The 14,297-nt window shown below is 38.6% G+C and overlaps 1 protein-coding gene across 1 annotated transcript; it reads right to left on the reverse strand.

Moving 5' to 3' along the window:
- Window positions 1–4,795: 4,795 nt before the first annotated feature.
- Window positions 4,796–6,577, reverse strand: LOC143864276 (uncharacterized). The gene is made up of 4 exons (XM_077375188.1): window positions 6,041–6,577; window positions 5,657–5,719; window positions 5,467–5,538; window positions 4,796–5,375 (listed from the first exon to the last, which is right to left on the reverse strand). The coding sequence occupies exons 1-4, from the start codon at window positions 6,380–6,382 to the stop codon at window positions 4,920–4,922; spliced, it is 933 nt and encodes a 310-aa protein (XP_077231303.1). The 5' UTR covers window positions 6,383–6,577; the 3' UTR covers window positions 4,796–4,919.
- Between the last annotated feature and the right edge of the window lie 7,720 nt (window positions 6,578–14,297).

The following is a 14,297-nucleotide window of genomic DNA, read 5'->3' on the forward strand; positions in this document are numbered from 1 at the left end:
ACATTATTTGGGTGATCCAAACCATTCATTTTTAAGGCCCTCACATAGATAGGGTGTCCACAAAAAATCAGATCCATAGGATCATCCTAACCATTCGAACTGTGGAGGCAAAAAATGGACTAATTTGTAAATTTTTAAAGACATCCATTTTACCTCCACAAATCGTAGGGTTGGGATGATCCTATGGATCTGATTTTTTGTAGACACCCTATCTATGTGAGGGCCTTTAAAATGGATGGCTTGGATCACCCAAACAATATGGGCTCCCACTGTATTTTAAGCTAGTGTGTAGAGAACTCTCTACACATATGTGTAGGAACCGTTTTCTCAACATAAATTTAGAGATTTCTTGTGTCAAAATGTGTTGTTTTCTACAATTTTTTTTTTAAAAATTAGTCACTATCCTATGCTAAAAATAAAAACCCAACCCAAGAAACTATCTTGGGTAGGGTCGGGTTTACGAATCTCTGGTTTTCCCATAGGCTCTGTTCACTTCTTTTCCCCGGAAAGAAAATGAAAGGATTTCGTTTTCCTTTCCTTTCCAGGTGACACGGCAGAAGGAAAAGAATCCAGGGAAACTGTCAAGGACAAGGTTTCGTTTTCCTTGGAAAACCACTTTCCGATATATTTAATCGGAAACCAAATCTCGAGTAACAGGGAAAAAATCAATTTCCACATCATTTTTAGTTTTTAAATAAGAAATTCCACATCTGATAATATTTTTCCCCAGAAAAGAAGTGAACACAGAAATTTTGTCTTGTGAGGGGAAAAAAAAGGATGTTTTCCGGGGAAAACAGCACCAGGGAAAAGAAGTGAACAGAGCCATAAAATATTAAACCCAACCTAACCGAAGAAAATTTCTAGAGTTGGGTATGGTTTTGGAAAACATGTCCCACCTGAACCAAGTTGCAACCTATTTTTTGGAAACTGAATTGGTCTTTGACAGCTGTTTAAATAATAAAAGACAAGATGAGATGGTGCAATTATAAAAACATGGCAGTGCTAATATCATTAGCCTTTTGTTTGGTGTTGGGAAAATCTGTTTAATCGGAAAAAATAGCCGAGTATTTAAACTATAAAGTACAGTGGGCCCACTTCTTAGGGTGATCCAAACCGTTCATTTGATGTGCCACAACATAAATAAGCCAGTGCTCCTATCGCACATCAAATGAACAGTGAGCCACACTAAACTTTCTACAAAATACTTGACTTCACGCCCACCCATCATATAAAACCTCCAAAGAAAGGAATACAAGTATCATCCGGCTTCACCTTACTGTTATACAATGTAGCGGACCCACAATAGCAGAGTGGGTCCAGACTTTGATTGATCTGGACAGTTGATTTGGATCACACAACATAACATCATGTAATGGCCTTAATGAACAGAGCCTTGGACTAGTCCGGATAGGGGCATAATCAAACTCAACACGGATGGTTATTTGAAAATCCTGCCAGAATAAGTGGCTATAAAGGGAAAGGTAAATGATATCAGCACAACCATGATTTGTTATACACTAACTCATCTTGTGTTTTAGTATTTTAGAACTAAAAAGCTCTTACGAGCCGTCATAAAAACGAAAAGACAAGGTGCTTCTTTCAATTATTAAAACATGGTTGTGCTGATATCATTCCTTCCCATGTTGCATTGGAGTAAAATAGTGGGCCCCACCTATAAAAACATGAGTGGTAAGATAAGGGCACCACTACACTACAATATGGAAATTTTATATGGTGCAAGCCCGTACAGTCCATTATTTTTCAAAACGTCCTATACGGTCCACACCATTTGATGATCCAAACCGTCCATTTGATGGGACACTATCTAAATTGGTACTGGCTCAAAAATCATTTCCATAGTATGATCCCAACCCTCTAATCTATAGAGGCTTCGATAATATACAGTTCCTCTAGATTGGAGGGCTAGGATCATCCTATGGAAATTATTTTTAGGCACAACCTATTTACGTTGTGGACTACCAAATGGACCGTTTCAATCATCCTACGGTGTGGTCCGTACAATCCTTTTTGAAAAATAATGTATTATATGGGCTTACAAAGAAGATACAAGAGAGAAATTCTCTCCAATTTTCTAATCATCAAGGAGTCTAAAATGAGAGATCATGAGGCTTTATATACTAGCCCATTATAATAAGAAATGGCTTAACTACTCCTAGTAAATGACAACTAAAGTCATATGATGAATAAGAAAGTACAAACATGATACGACATTACTAATACTGGTGAAACCAAAATAAAACCTACACTAGGGAGACATGGAGGCTGACGTAAAATGGCCAGAGGATGCTCTTACGTCAGATATTAATCACATCTACAAGGCAACAAACTATGCTGCCCATCTCATTGCCACGCCTAGCTACATGGTGTTATGCTTGAATATTGAGTTTATTTCTGATGCTCTAGGAAAGCAGCCAGTGAAAGATGCTCTCTCAGGTATATTTGATTAGCAATACATTTCCGTAGACACCCCATTTTGTCAAGATCATGCTAATGATAGGTTGGCGCGAGGACGAGTCCTATGATGAGTCTAAGAGCTTCTCTATTGTTTCTCTTGATCTCTCTCTGGTCTTCAAAACGAAAATATTTCCTTAAAACGAATTTTACAAAAATAAACCAAAACCCGTCTTCACACGGCACCCACCTTTTGTGGCACCACCAAAAAGCTGTTCTTACACAGCACTGAACTAAAAACTAACTTTTGGAGCAAGAAACTGCTTCTCAGGAACTGAGAATCACTCTCGGAAGCCAAGAATCAATTTGGGAAATCAAAATGACCACTTTTTTTTATAGTATAGTAAAATTAGCCCTTGCAGATTGCGATTTCAGTTTCCAAATTACAGGTTGCGATTTGAAATCGCAGCCTGAGATCTAGGCTACCGACCTGACATTTGTGTCAGAGGAAATCGCAGGCTGAGATTTCAAATCCATTCAGATTCCTTATCAATCTGATCCTTTTTAAAAGTCATTTGGGGCTCTAATAATTAATTTTAACGGTGACCACAATTTATATTAAGTAGCAAAAACTATTAATTATCAAATAAGTGTTGTCCATCACTCATGCCCTTTACCCTCAGTGACACTTCCTCCTCCATCTATTTGTTCTTGTCTACGCTCATTTTGGGTGCATCAAGTTTTATTATACCTCCGGCAACCACCTACTACCACCACTAGAAAAAATATTTCTTCGTACCTGAATCTGCAATTGATGCTGCTAACATCGCCATGCAAGAGTCTATGGTTACTATGACCACCACAACCACCACAACCGATTCCACTGAAGAACGTTTCCTATTTACCTATATACAGTATGCACTTCTTAACATTATTGATGTTCACTTAAATGGAGATTTTATATGGTGTAGTACCCCATTTTTCAAAAAGTACTGTACAGACCACATCATAGGATGATTGAAACCGTCCATGCGGGGTTTGGGGAGGGCTAGATGTACGTAGCCTTACTCCTGCTTTGCAGAGAGGATGTTTCCGTGATTCGAACCCATGACCACCAGGTCACAACAGAGCGACCTTATCTTTGCGTCAAGGCTCGCCCTCTACAACATAAATACGTTGTGCCCAAAAAATCATTTCTACAGGATGATCCCAACCCTCCGATCTATTGAGGAATTGCATATTAAATAACTTAAGAAGAGACCCTGATAAGTTATACCGCTGGATTTTTATATTAAGTATTAGAAACAAGAGAGTATAAATTATCATCGGAATAGTATTGATTCGCGATCTCTGAGTAATTAGATATAAGAGATTATGAATTTCTATTAGAGCCCAAATTGTATTATGATCCATTTCAAATTGGACTGTCCAACGAAGTGTCCTATGTCCTACTTATGTTGTCATGGCCAAGTGAAGAAAGAAGTGGGAAGGAACTAAAAGCGTAAGAATGAAATGTTGTTTTGAGGTTTTGAATAGGGTGTCTATAGTGTTACCAAAATACCCTCATAACCAGACATAAATAAATGAAAATATGAGGTTTGTTTTAACACATTGGCACCCTCTATTCAGATATAGAATGCACCATTGGATTTTGTGGCTAAGTTTGGGCCATGATCCTAAATAATTTCAGAGGTATCTGGTTCACCATCCTAAAAAGAATTTTTCTTTCCTTTCTCCCCAATTCAAATCCAGATGATTCTTGTAATGCAATGTGGTTGGACCCCTGTTGATCCCAATGAGTTAGTCTGTCCACAGTCTACAGAGGTAGACCCAAACCAATGCCCTTTTCTGGTGGGCATTTTAAAACAGAATATTCATTGTGAAAATGACCAAACTTAGGAACTTATTAAATTAAAACGCAATTACATGGAAAGCCATTTCCCCGCTGACTTTCGAGGGAGAGAAGAGCCACCTCAGATGAATGAAATGAATAAGACAAAATCTGGTAAAGAGTGCAAAACTCAGCCCCGAAAAACACACTTAATATCACATTGGCCTCTAAAACTTACTTAATTAGTGGGAACTGATAAGAAGGTGGAGGTACACCCGTTTCACAATGGACTCCTAACAGCACTCTCTTTTGCATCACGTGTTAAACATTAAATTTATAACCCTCCTTTTAAGACATAAATACCCTTGTCTTTTTCCCAAAAGTCGTGACCCTTGGGAAATCCCAAACAAGAAAAACAAACTATATTGGCGAGCTATAACTTCCATAGAGGACCACGGAATCAGACTCCTATTCATCTCAATCAATCTCATCAAAAGTTCAGAAAATTTAACTTAGAATTATGGTAAAATTGGGAAGGAAACAGAGAACAGATTTGAGAGAACAGAGAAAAGACCTTAAAACACATAACAATGTCAATCAATGCAAGAAATTTGTTCACTATGATACAATTGAGAAACTTTGAAATTGAAAAACCTCCAAAAAACTACTCATTTATTTATCTCAAACGTGGCCCTCTGAGGGCCAAACAATTCTTCACCCTGTTGATCTCAATTCTTCTCTTCCTCCTTGCTCTAGCCGCCATGGCCACTTGAAAATCCGCGGAAAAGTTCAGATCAGGAATACCATTAGGGCTAAAGCAATTCTCCAACCTTAATCCAACTCTTGATTGTAATAAAGGTTCCGAATTTTCCGCCTGATTGATGATGGTGGGCCTTGGTGGTTGATGAATTGTGAGAGCATTATGCTGTTCTTCAATAACAGGGGAGAGTTCTAGTGTGAGTTCTAGTTCTTGAGAAAGATCTGAACTTTGTTTGGGATTGGAACAGTTGATTGGATGAATTGTGAGAGGATTATGCTTTTCTTCAAAAACAGGGGAGGGTTCTTGTGTTGGTTTTTCTAATCTTTGTTTGGGATTCAAATCAGGTAGGTGTCTGGATTGAAAAAGACCCAACTGCCCAAAAATAAAAAGTTAAGAAATAAATAAGAAAAACCCAGAAAAGGAAAGGGCAAAAAAAAAAGGGATTTTGATGAGAGAAATATACCTCTAACGTTGCTTTCAGCATGGAATTCTCAGATTTCACCTTTTCATAATATTCTCTCACCTTTGATACTTCCTAAATCAATAGCACTCAAAAAGAGAAAATCAACTTAGTGATAAATAAAGAAAAATAGAAAAAAATAAATAAAAAGAATTGCATAATTAGAAAGAAAAAAAAAAAAAAAAAAACCCACATGTTTTAGCTGTTCTTGCTGGGAGCATAACTTGTCTTCTAAGTCCTTCAACTGCTTATGAGTCTGCAAAACCAGAAACCCTAATAAAAACAGAGGAAACCCCTAAACTATCAAAATCAGAAACCTGATCAAACCCAGATGCTAAAAGCCAAAAAGAAGAAAACCCAAAAATGGAGAGATGAAAATAGAAAAAACAATGAAGGAAAAGCAAGCTAATAAAAAACAGAGGAAAAACCTTAAACTATCAAATTCAAGAAATATACGCATAGAAACAAAAAAACCAGATCAAACCCAGATGCTAAAAACCCTAAAGAAAAAACTCAAAAATGAAAATTCTAAAAAAAAAAGTCAGTGAATGAAGACGAGAAAAAAATGGGTTTTTACCTTCTTTTTCAGAGCACTCGTTCGAGAAGAGTGTTTAGATTTTGAATCTGTGTCGCTTTTGGAGAGAGAAAGAGGACTCGAAGGACTTGTTCCTTCAATGGGGATTTGGGTTTTTTCCGAAATTAAAGGAAGAGGGGGCGAAAGAGGAAGACAAGGGGGTTGGGTTTCATTGAGAACTGATCGTTTTCTTTTCAGTCCCCAACGAAGGATTGGAATGGGTTTTGGTTTGATAATGAGATGATTGATTTGAAGGAGGATTTGGGCCGCCTCGAGTTCATCTTCTATAAAGAAGTGGTTGCTTTGTTGGGTTCTCTGCTCCGTTATCAGCCTTTGAACATCCATTTTTAGAGGAAGAGGGGGGCGCTGGATGTAGATTTGAGGGGGCAAATATCATGGTGGGGGTGGGATGTATTTGGGATTTGGGAGCGTCCTGCTTAGAAGAAGGGTTCTTTTATATTGGAGATTCAGTGTGTGCTCTGGGCTTGTGTCACGTGTCACTCTGTGGAGGTGGAGGCCCCTTAGCCCTAGGGTTTATGTTATTTGAGAGAGAGAGAGAGAGAGGGACTTTGTCATTCCTTCTATCTATGTCTTCCTTTCTGTAGTCCGAAGGAGGACCTTAATTGGTGGTGATCTATGATATAAGTAATCTGAACCGTTTATCTATTGCGCCCCGCCATTGATCTTTCATGATTAATGTGGGTCTATTCTAGTGAGCATAAATAATGGGTTCTTTGGATCTTCCCGATCGGTGGGATCGAGTCCGGTGATCGAGGGAAAGAAGTCAATTTAAAGCACTAATTTTTTCCGAGGACCGTTAGGAAAATGATCTATTTTAAGGTTGTAAGTCGCTTCGATCCGTTAATCTTAAATAGAAGAAGTCGCAACCTCCCATTGATAGAGTAATTAAGAGGAGGGTGAGTCAGAGTTTTAGAGAGTGTACAGGCGTGTTCGGCAAGGCTTTTCATTCTAGCCGATGTAATCCGGCAGAAAGAGATGGATAAGATTATGGAGAAATGACTCCGAGTTGCTCCGCAGAATCTCATCGTTTAGTTGCGTAAAATCGACTGTCATTGGATCAAATATGAAGGGAGGCGCCTTGATTACACACAACAACGCGCAGACACCCATATAAAAGTTCATCAATGATCATACAATCTTAATTGTCGGATCAACGGCTTACACGCAATCAATGAGAATTGAAACAGGCATTGACTGAATTATTATGGTGGTTTACAACAATCCGATCGCTTTAAGATAGTCGATCGATCTGATGGACGGTCTGGATTACTCTATATGGCCACGTGTATATGGATAGAGATAGAAGAGGACTACTGATTCAGGTGCTTTAGCTGACTATTATGAGCAACAAGAGGAAGAGCATGGCGTTTCTTTGGTTTTAATGCGTTTATTCGCCAGCTCGGTGAATTTTATCTTACCCTATTTCTATGGGATTTCCTCTACTTTGGCCGTGAAATGTTTAGAAGTCTCAGTGATTCGATGAAAATAATGCCCCAATTATATGCCACTTGTCATTGAGAGGAAATCATAGAAGGAAATTTCCAGATTACTAAAATAGCGTGTTGTCATCATAATTTGTATTTCCATTTCCAGCTAGGATCGGACCACTAAGTTAGGGTTTCAACTCGGGTCGGCCTAAAGTCTGGTTGGGTTGGGTGTCTTTCAGGCCGGGTTCGGGTTGGGTTTTTCTTACCCAGGTTGTGTTCGGATCGGGATCGGGATCGGGTTAAGGGTTTGCAACCCAACCCGAGTGAAACTCGACATTTTTTTTTTTTTTAAGTTTTTAGTAAGCTTAAAAACTCGGGTTGGAACTCAGGTCGGGTTAGGGATGGAAAAAGGGTTTCTCGGTTGAGTCGAGTTGAACCTCATCCGGTTGGAACTCGTCGGGTACGGATTGAGTAAATGGTTTCACGGGTCGGGTGACAGAACACCGTTCTATCAGAAGAGAAAATAAAGAAGAAGATGATAGAAAAGGGGAACATAATGAGTTAATTCAAGGAAACACGGGCCTCCAATGAGTTAATTCGAGGAAAATCGACCTCCCTTATGCAAACTCCACTTAATTTGATTATTCTTTGCTGAATAGCCATACGACATCTACATTATATAGAAATTAGGGAAAGCAAAATGAAGAAACATAAATCAGTAGAATGTGAAAAGGAAAATAAGGAAACCCTAAATATGGCAATAACCTAAATAAAAAAGACAATCTAAATTAACAGAATAGGAAAAAGAAAAACTAATTCTAACATTCCCCCGCCCTTAATTTCAACCTTGTCCCAAGGTTGGAGATTGATCTTGTGCAAGACTTTTCAAATTTCTTCTCTCTTCTCCTTTTTTTAATCTTTCTCCCTCCTCCTTGCCTTTTCTTTGTCTTGTAATTAGTCACGATTTTGCCTGTTATCATCAAGAGTTGAGGCCACTCCAATTGCAAACTAATCCTACCATGCCGTTCATCAAAGCTTCTTTGATGTATTTTTTTAGATTTATGTTGAGGCCACTCCAATTGCAAACTAATCCTATTATGCCGTTCATCAAAGCTTCTTTGATGTATTTTTTTAGATTTATTCACGGATGGTTTCAGGTGAGGATCTTTTCTATTGCGTTGGAAAGGTTGAGAGGCATAACAAATTTTTTGGCGTCGACGTTGTTGGACTCGAGAACGCTAATAATCATTAACCCCTTTCTTTTGTGGCTTTTTCTTCAATCTGATTTCTTTCTCTCTTTTTTCTGTTTCGTCTTTTCTTTTTTATTGTATAAGCCTTCTCGACAGCGATCTCGCTGAACTCTTCACTTAGAGGCTCTCCTAACTTCACACCAGGTGACGCTCGTGTTTGTAGAAGAAGATCTATGATCTTTTGCAACTGTGTCTCAATGTTGTTGAACCGTACCTGATAAATTGCATTGAGTTCTTCTCTGATTTCAGCTTTCAAGGCATCCGCCATGGAATAGATTTGAAGGTCAGTGATGCTAGAAAACTCTTTATGATGGCGAGTCAGCATCATGGGCCAGGAAAGTGCTCTGATACCAAGTTGATAGAACATCGTTCTATTAGAAGAGAAAATAAAGAAGAAGATAATAGAAAAGGGGAAAATAATGAGTTAATTCGAGGAAACTCGACCTCCAATATGCAAACTGCACTTAATTTGATTATTCCTTGATGAATAGTCATCTACATTATATAGAAATTAGGGTAAGCAAAATAAAGAAACATAAATCAGTAGAATGTGAAAAGGAAAATAAGAAAACCCTAATATGGCAATAACCTAAACAAAGAAGACAATCTGAACTAGCAGAATAGGAAAAAGAAAAACTGATTCTAACATCGGGTTCGGGTTAGCCTCAGCCCAACCCGAGTTGCACTCTATATATAACAACTCTCATGGGTAGTATTGTCAACGGACCCATCAGATCCTTTAGATGGGACAACGTTTGGACAGGACAGAGAAATTCAATAAGATCCAATTTTGATCAATCTGAACCCAAACCAATCCATGTTTGGCAGCCATGAAAATTTTGGTTTATCAAGTGGTGGGAGAGAGGCGAGGAGGTTGCTAGAGGGAGAGAATTGAGAGGGCGTGAGATAGGGGAGTGTGAGAAGTGGCTGAAATGCAAGGAAAAGAAAAACTGTAATCAAAATAGAGTTTTTATTTTCTTTACTTATCAGCCACTTCGCATCATCTCGTTACAAACCTAATTTGGTTAGTAACAAAATTGATCTTCTTCGGTGGAAGATCAGCCTCTTGATCCACAATCCTCTTTGTGCTCAAAAACACACTTTTGGAAACAATTTTCTTCATTTATTTCCAATGGACCGGTTAAATTGTATTTATAAATAAAAACACACTTGCCACTTAACCTAAAACTCCTACCCAAGCCGATCTAGATAACACATATCTCTAAGACTCTTATCCTCACAAAATATTAACTAATTTATTCTACCTAAGTGGGCTCAACTAGGCACAAAATATTCCACCCCTCTTGTAATCAACCTTGTCCTCAAAGTTCGAGATGAGCGCTGGCTAGTTGGTGAAAAATCAGATCTTGCGCGCCTTCCGAAAGTCCTTTTCGTTCTCTCTCAATTTCGTATTCTCTTCATTTTGCGATTCGTTAATATTTTATATGTTGTCGTCAATGATTGAGGTAGTTCCATTTTCAAACTAGTCTGACCGTGTTGATCATCAAAGCTCCATCGCAGTGCTTTTTTGAAATTGCTGGGAAAGTTGCCTTATTTCCCGCCACTCGGTAGGAAGGCAAACATGGATTTGGAAAGTGGGTTTTATAGAAACCCTATGGTATAAAACTCTCTAAAACGTGAAATAGGGGTGCAGCAAAACGTCAAGAGGCTTAGGTGTGTTCGTTGTTTGGCTACCCAAGGGGAGAGAGAAAAGAGAGAGGAGAGAGAAAAAGAGAAAGATAGAAGAAGGGGTTGCTGTCTTCTCTAATGAGAATTCATTATATTCTTGTTTTATATTCCATGAATGGACCTTAACATACTCTTCCCCATTGTATGAGACCTAGGGCCATTAATTAGAAGATGTATTGGGACTTAGATTAGTATTTAGTAGTTCCAAGAGGATTTGGAGAGTTTTGGAGAGTTTTGAAAATATTGTAAAACAACTAGTTACTCCAAAAGCTTAAGCCGTTGGAGAAGGCGCTATTTATGCGTTTATACTTTAACTCACCCTCACGTGTGGCCCCTCTTTCTTTAGGTTGGCCTACACGTGGCACATGTTGCCCCTCTGTTGGATTTGGCCATTGCATGTGGATTTTTGCTATCGAGGAGGTATGAACCCAAGCATTTGCTGAGAAGGCGTTATTTATTCATTTATACTTTAACAGATATTGATGAATTTTCATTCAAAGTGCATTTGACAAGGGGCTCTACGATAGAAAATTTAACAGTGTCTACTAGTGTTAGATTGATCTCCCGAAACTTGCTCGAGGTGCTGTAAGTTGTGATCTTTTGGGTTTGCCAAACAAGCGCATCTATCTACTACTATAAGCTTGGAGGAAAAGAAGAGAATTTTTTAATTTTTTTGAAAATTATATGAGAATTACACATCACTTTTTTTGACTTTTTTTAACAAATGAACCCATTCAACTCACTTATTTTCAATCCTACACTTCCTTTATGCTTTTAACAAAGGCACCCATTAAAGCCATATAATTTCAATCTTACCCTCCTCCTTTATGGTTTTTTAATAAAAAATCTATAGGGTGATCTTAACCATTCGATTTAAGAGGAATTATGGAAATATCTATAGATTGGAGGGCTAGGATCAGCCTATGGAAATGATTTTTTTTTACTTTTTTTAACAAATGCACCTATTCAACTCACATATTTTCAATCCTACCCCTCCTTTATGCTTTTAACAAAGGCACCCATTAAAGCCATATAATTTCAATCTTACCCCCCTCTTTTATGGTTTTTTAATAAAAAATCTATATGGTGATTTTAACCATCCGATTTAAGAGGAATTATGGAAACATCTATAGATTGGAGGGCTAGGATCAGCCTATGGAAATGATTTTTGGGGCACAACCTATTTATGTTGTGTTCCATCACATGGACGGTTTGGATCAACCTATAACGTGGTCCGTACAGTTCTTTGCCAGCCCGTGCGATTTTACTAGTATATAAAATAAAGAGGAAGGGAGGTTTACTGTTCACCGCTGACGTGGGAGCCCTCCCCTCCCACCCTCGCGTCTACATGGCAATTAAAATCCTAGGTGGCAATTAGAAATACGAATCATTTCAACTGTTCGACTTTCCAGTACGTTAAAACTCTTTCCAAATATTCAAAAGACACGTCTCTTCACCTTTTCGATTTATTTTAACACAATTTCCAGTGCTTATCATTAGGGCTGCAACTCGAGCCGGGTTTTACCCGACCCGCATCGACCCGACCCGAAAATAGCCTGGGTCGGGTTCAGGTTTCATGGGTTTCGGGTCGAGCCGGGTTCAACATTCAAAAGCCCGCATGAATCTCGGGTCGAGCCGGGTTTGAAGGGGCCCGACCCGAGTTACATAAGTTATAGTATGTGCATTTTTTTTCTATTGTTAGTTAAAAGTTAAAGGGATAATTACATTTACACGCCCTCTAGTTTCTGACACATCCACTTCCACTCCTATAGTTTAAAACGTGACAAATACACCCTTGTAGTTTCAATTTGTTTAAGGTAGGCCCCCTCAGCTGAAGGTTCGTTCATAGATTGAAGGGTTAGGATGATCCGATGGAGCTGATTTTTTGGGCACACCCTATCTATGTCAGGACCCATCAAATGAACGCTTTGGATCATCCAAACAATGTGAGCCCACATTATTTGGATGATTTTTTGGTAGTGTTTGGATTCGGGTAGGGGCCCACATTATTTGGATGATCCAAAGCGTTCATTTGATGGGTCCTGATATAGATATGGTGTGCCCAAAAAATCAGCTCCATCGGATCATCCTAACCCTTCAATCTATGGACGAACCTTCAGCTGAGGGGGCAAACCTTTAAACAAATTGAAACTACAGGGGTGTATTTGTCACGTTTTAAACTATAGGGGTGGAAGTGGATGTGTCAGAAACTAGAGGGGGTGTAAATGTAATTATCCCAAAGTTAAAAGTGAAAACCCACGCACCCACTGTTATTGTATGTGAGTGTAATTTCTACTTCTATGAGTTGAGTTGATTCAAGTGTTTGATTCAGCATTGTTTGATTGTAATTACAACATTGTTTGATTACAGCATTGTTTGATTCAAGTGTGATGTGAGTGTAATTACATCATTGTTTGATTCAAGTGTAATGTGAGTGTAATTTCTGCTTCTATGAGTTGAGTTGCCTTGCCAAACAAGAATTTTCCTTAAAAATTTGCGTCAACGTGAAAAAACCCGACCCGACCCGAACCGACCCGAGATTTATCATGGGTAGGGCCGGGTTTGGGAATCGTGGGTTTTCCGAAAAAAAACCCGACCCGACCCGATCCGAGATATTTCTCGGGTAGGGTTGGGTTCTCCAAAACCCGACCCACCCGACCCGAGTTGCAGCCCTACTTATCATCGTAAGTAAATTCCATACTATCAGATCCTTAAACCTTCTCCATATCTCTCGCGAAAAAAATACCCGCGCTTTTCTCCATCAATCTACCCATACCTAGATCCCTGGATTTTTGCCTCTCATTCCCATCTCGACGAAGTCAGCTGGACAGCTCCTCCACCTTCTCCCCTTTTCTCCACCGTAAACATCGGCCTAGACTTGCAGCATGGATTAAGAGTCGAAGATGGCAGAGAAACATAGGTGTGGCAATCTCTCTCTCTCTCTCTCTCTCTCTCTCTCTATTTTCGTATGACAATTCATATATGCTCCTTTCGTTCATGACAATCCATATTTGCAGTTGTTGTTCATCCTTTGGCAGTACATCATGTCTTTTTATAGTTCTATGCTCTGTGAATTTCTTGGGGCTTACAAGTTTCGTCTATTTGGTTTTAGTCCATTGCACACCTATGATCTATATGGTTTTTACTCTAAATGTAAGCCTTTTGTTTGTTTCTTTCGGTTTATATAGTTGTAATTGCTTTGATTAAGTGTTTTTATATTGTTTCTAATGACTTTGTCAGTATTGTAACAGCGTTGAAAATAATAATTAAAGAACTGCATAGTGAATATTGCTCTTATCAAAATATGGTAGTGGGTTTATCTGTCCCCTATATATATATATATATGGGAAATGTTTTCTGCACGATACCTCAGATAAGTTATCTGAGCAAGAGCTCAAAAAAACATATGGGCCCACTTTGTTTGGATGATCCAAAGCACTCATTTGGATAGTCCAAAAATAGATAGAGTGTGCACAAAAAATCTGGTCCACAGGATTATCCTAACCCTTCGATTTGTGGAGGTCAAAGTAGATGGGTATAAACCTCCACAAATCTGTCCATTTTTAACCTCCAAAAATCGAAGGGTTAGGATGATCCTATGGAGCTAATTTTTTGGGCACACCCTATCTATGTAAGGGCCTATCAAATGAATGCTTTGGATCATCCAAACAATGTGGGCCCACATGATTTTTTGAGCTCTTGTTCAGATAACTTATCTGAGGTATCACTCAGAAAACGTTTCCCCATATTTAGTGCGCCAACATATTCCCCATATATATATATATATATATATATATATATATATATATATATATATATATGTATGAGAAAACGGTTCCTACACATATGTGTAGATAAGTTATCTACACACTA

This window comes from Tasmannia lanceolata, unplaced genomic scaffold (assembly GCF_043159265.1).
Source record: "Tasmannia lanceolata isolate RefF3 unplaced genomic scaffold, GAP_Taslan_0.1 ptg000048l, whole genome shotgun sequence".
Classification (NCBI taxonomy): domain Eukaryota; kingdom Viridiplantae; phylum Streptophyta; class Magnoliopsida; order Canellales; family Winteraceae; genus Tasmannia; species Tasmannia lanceolata.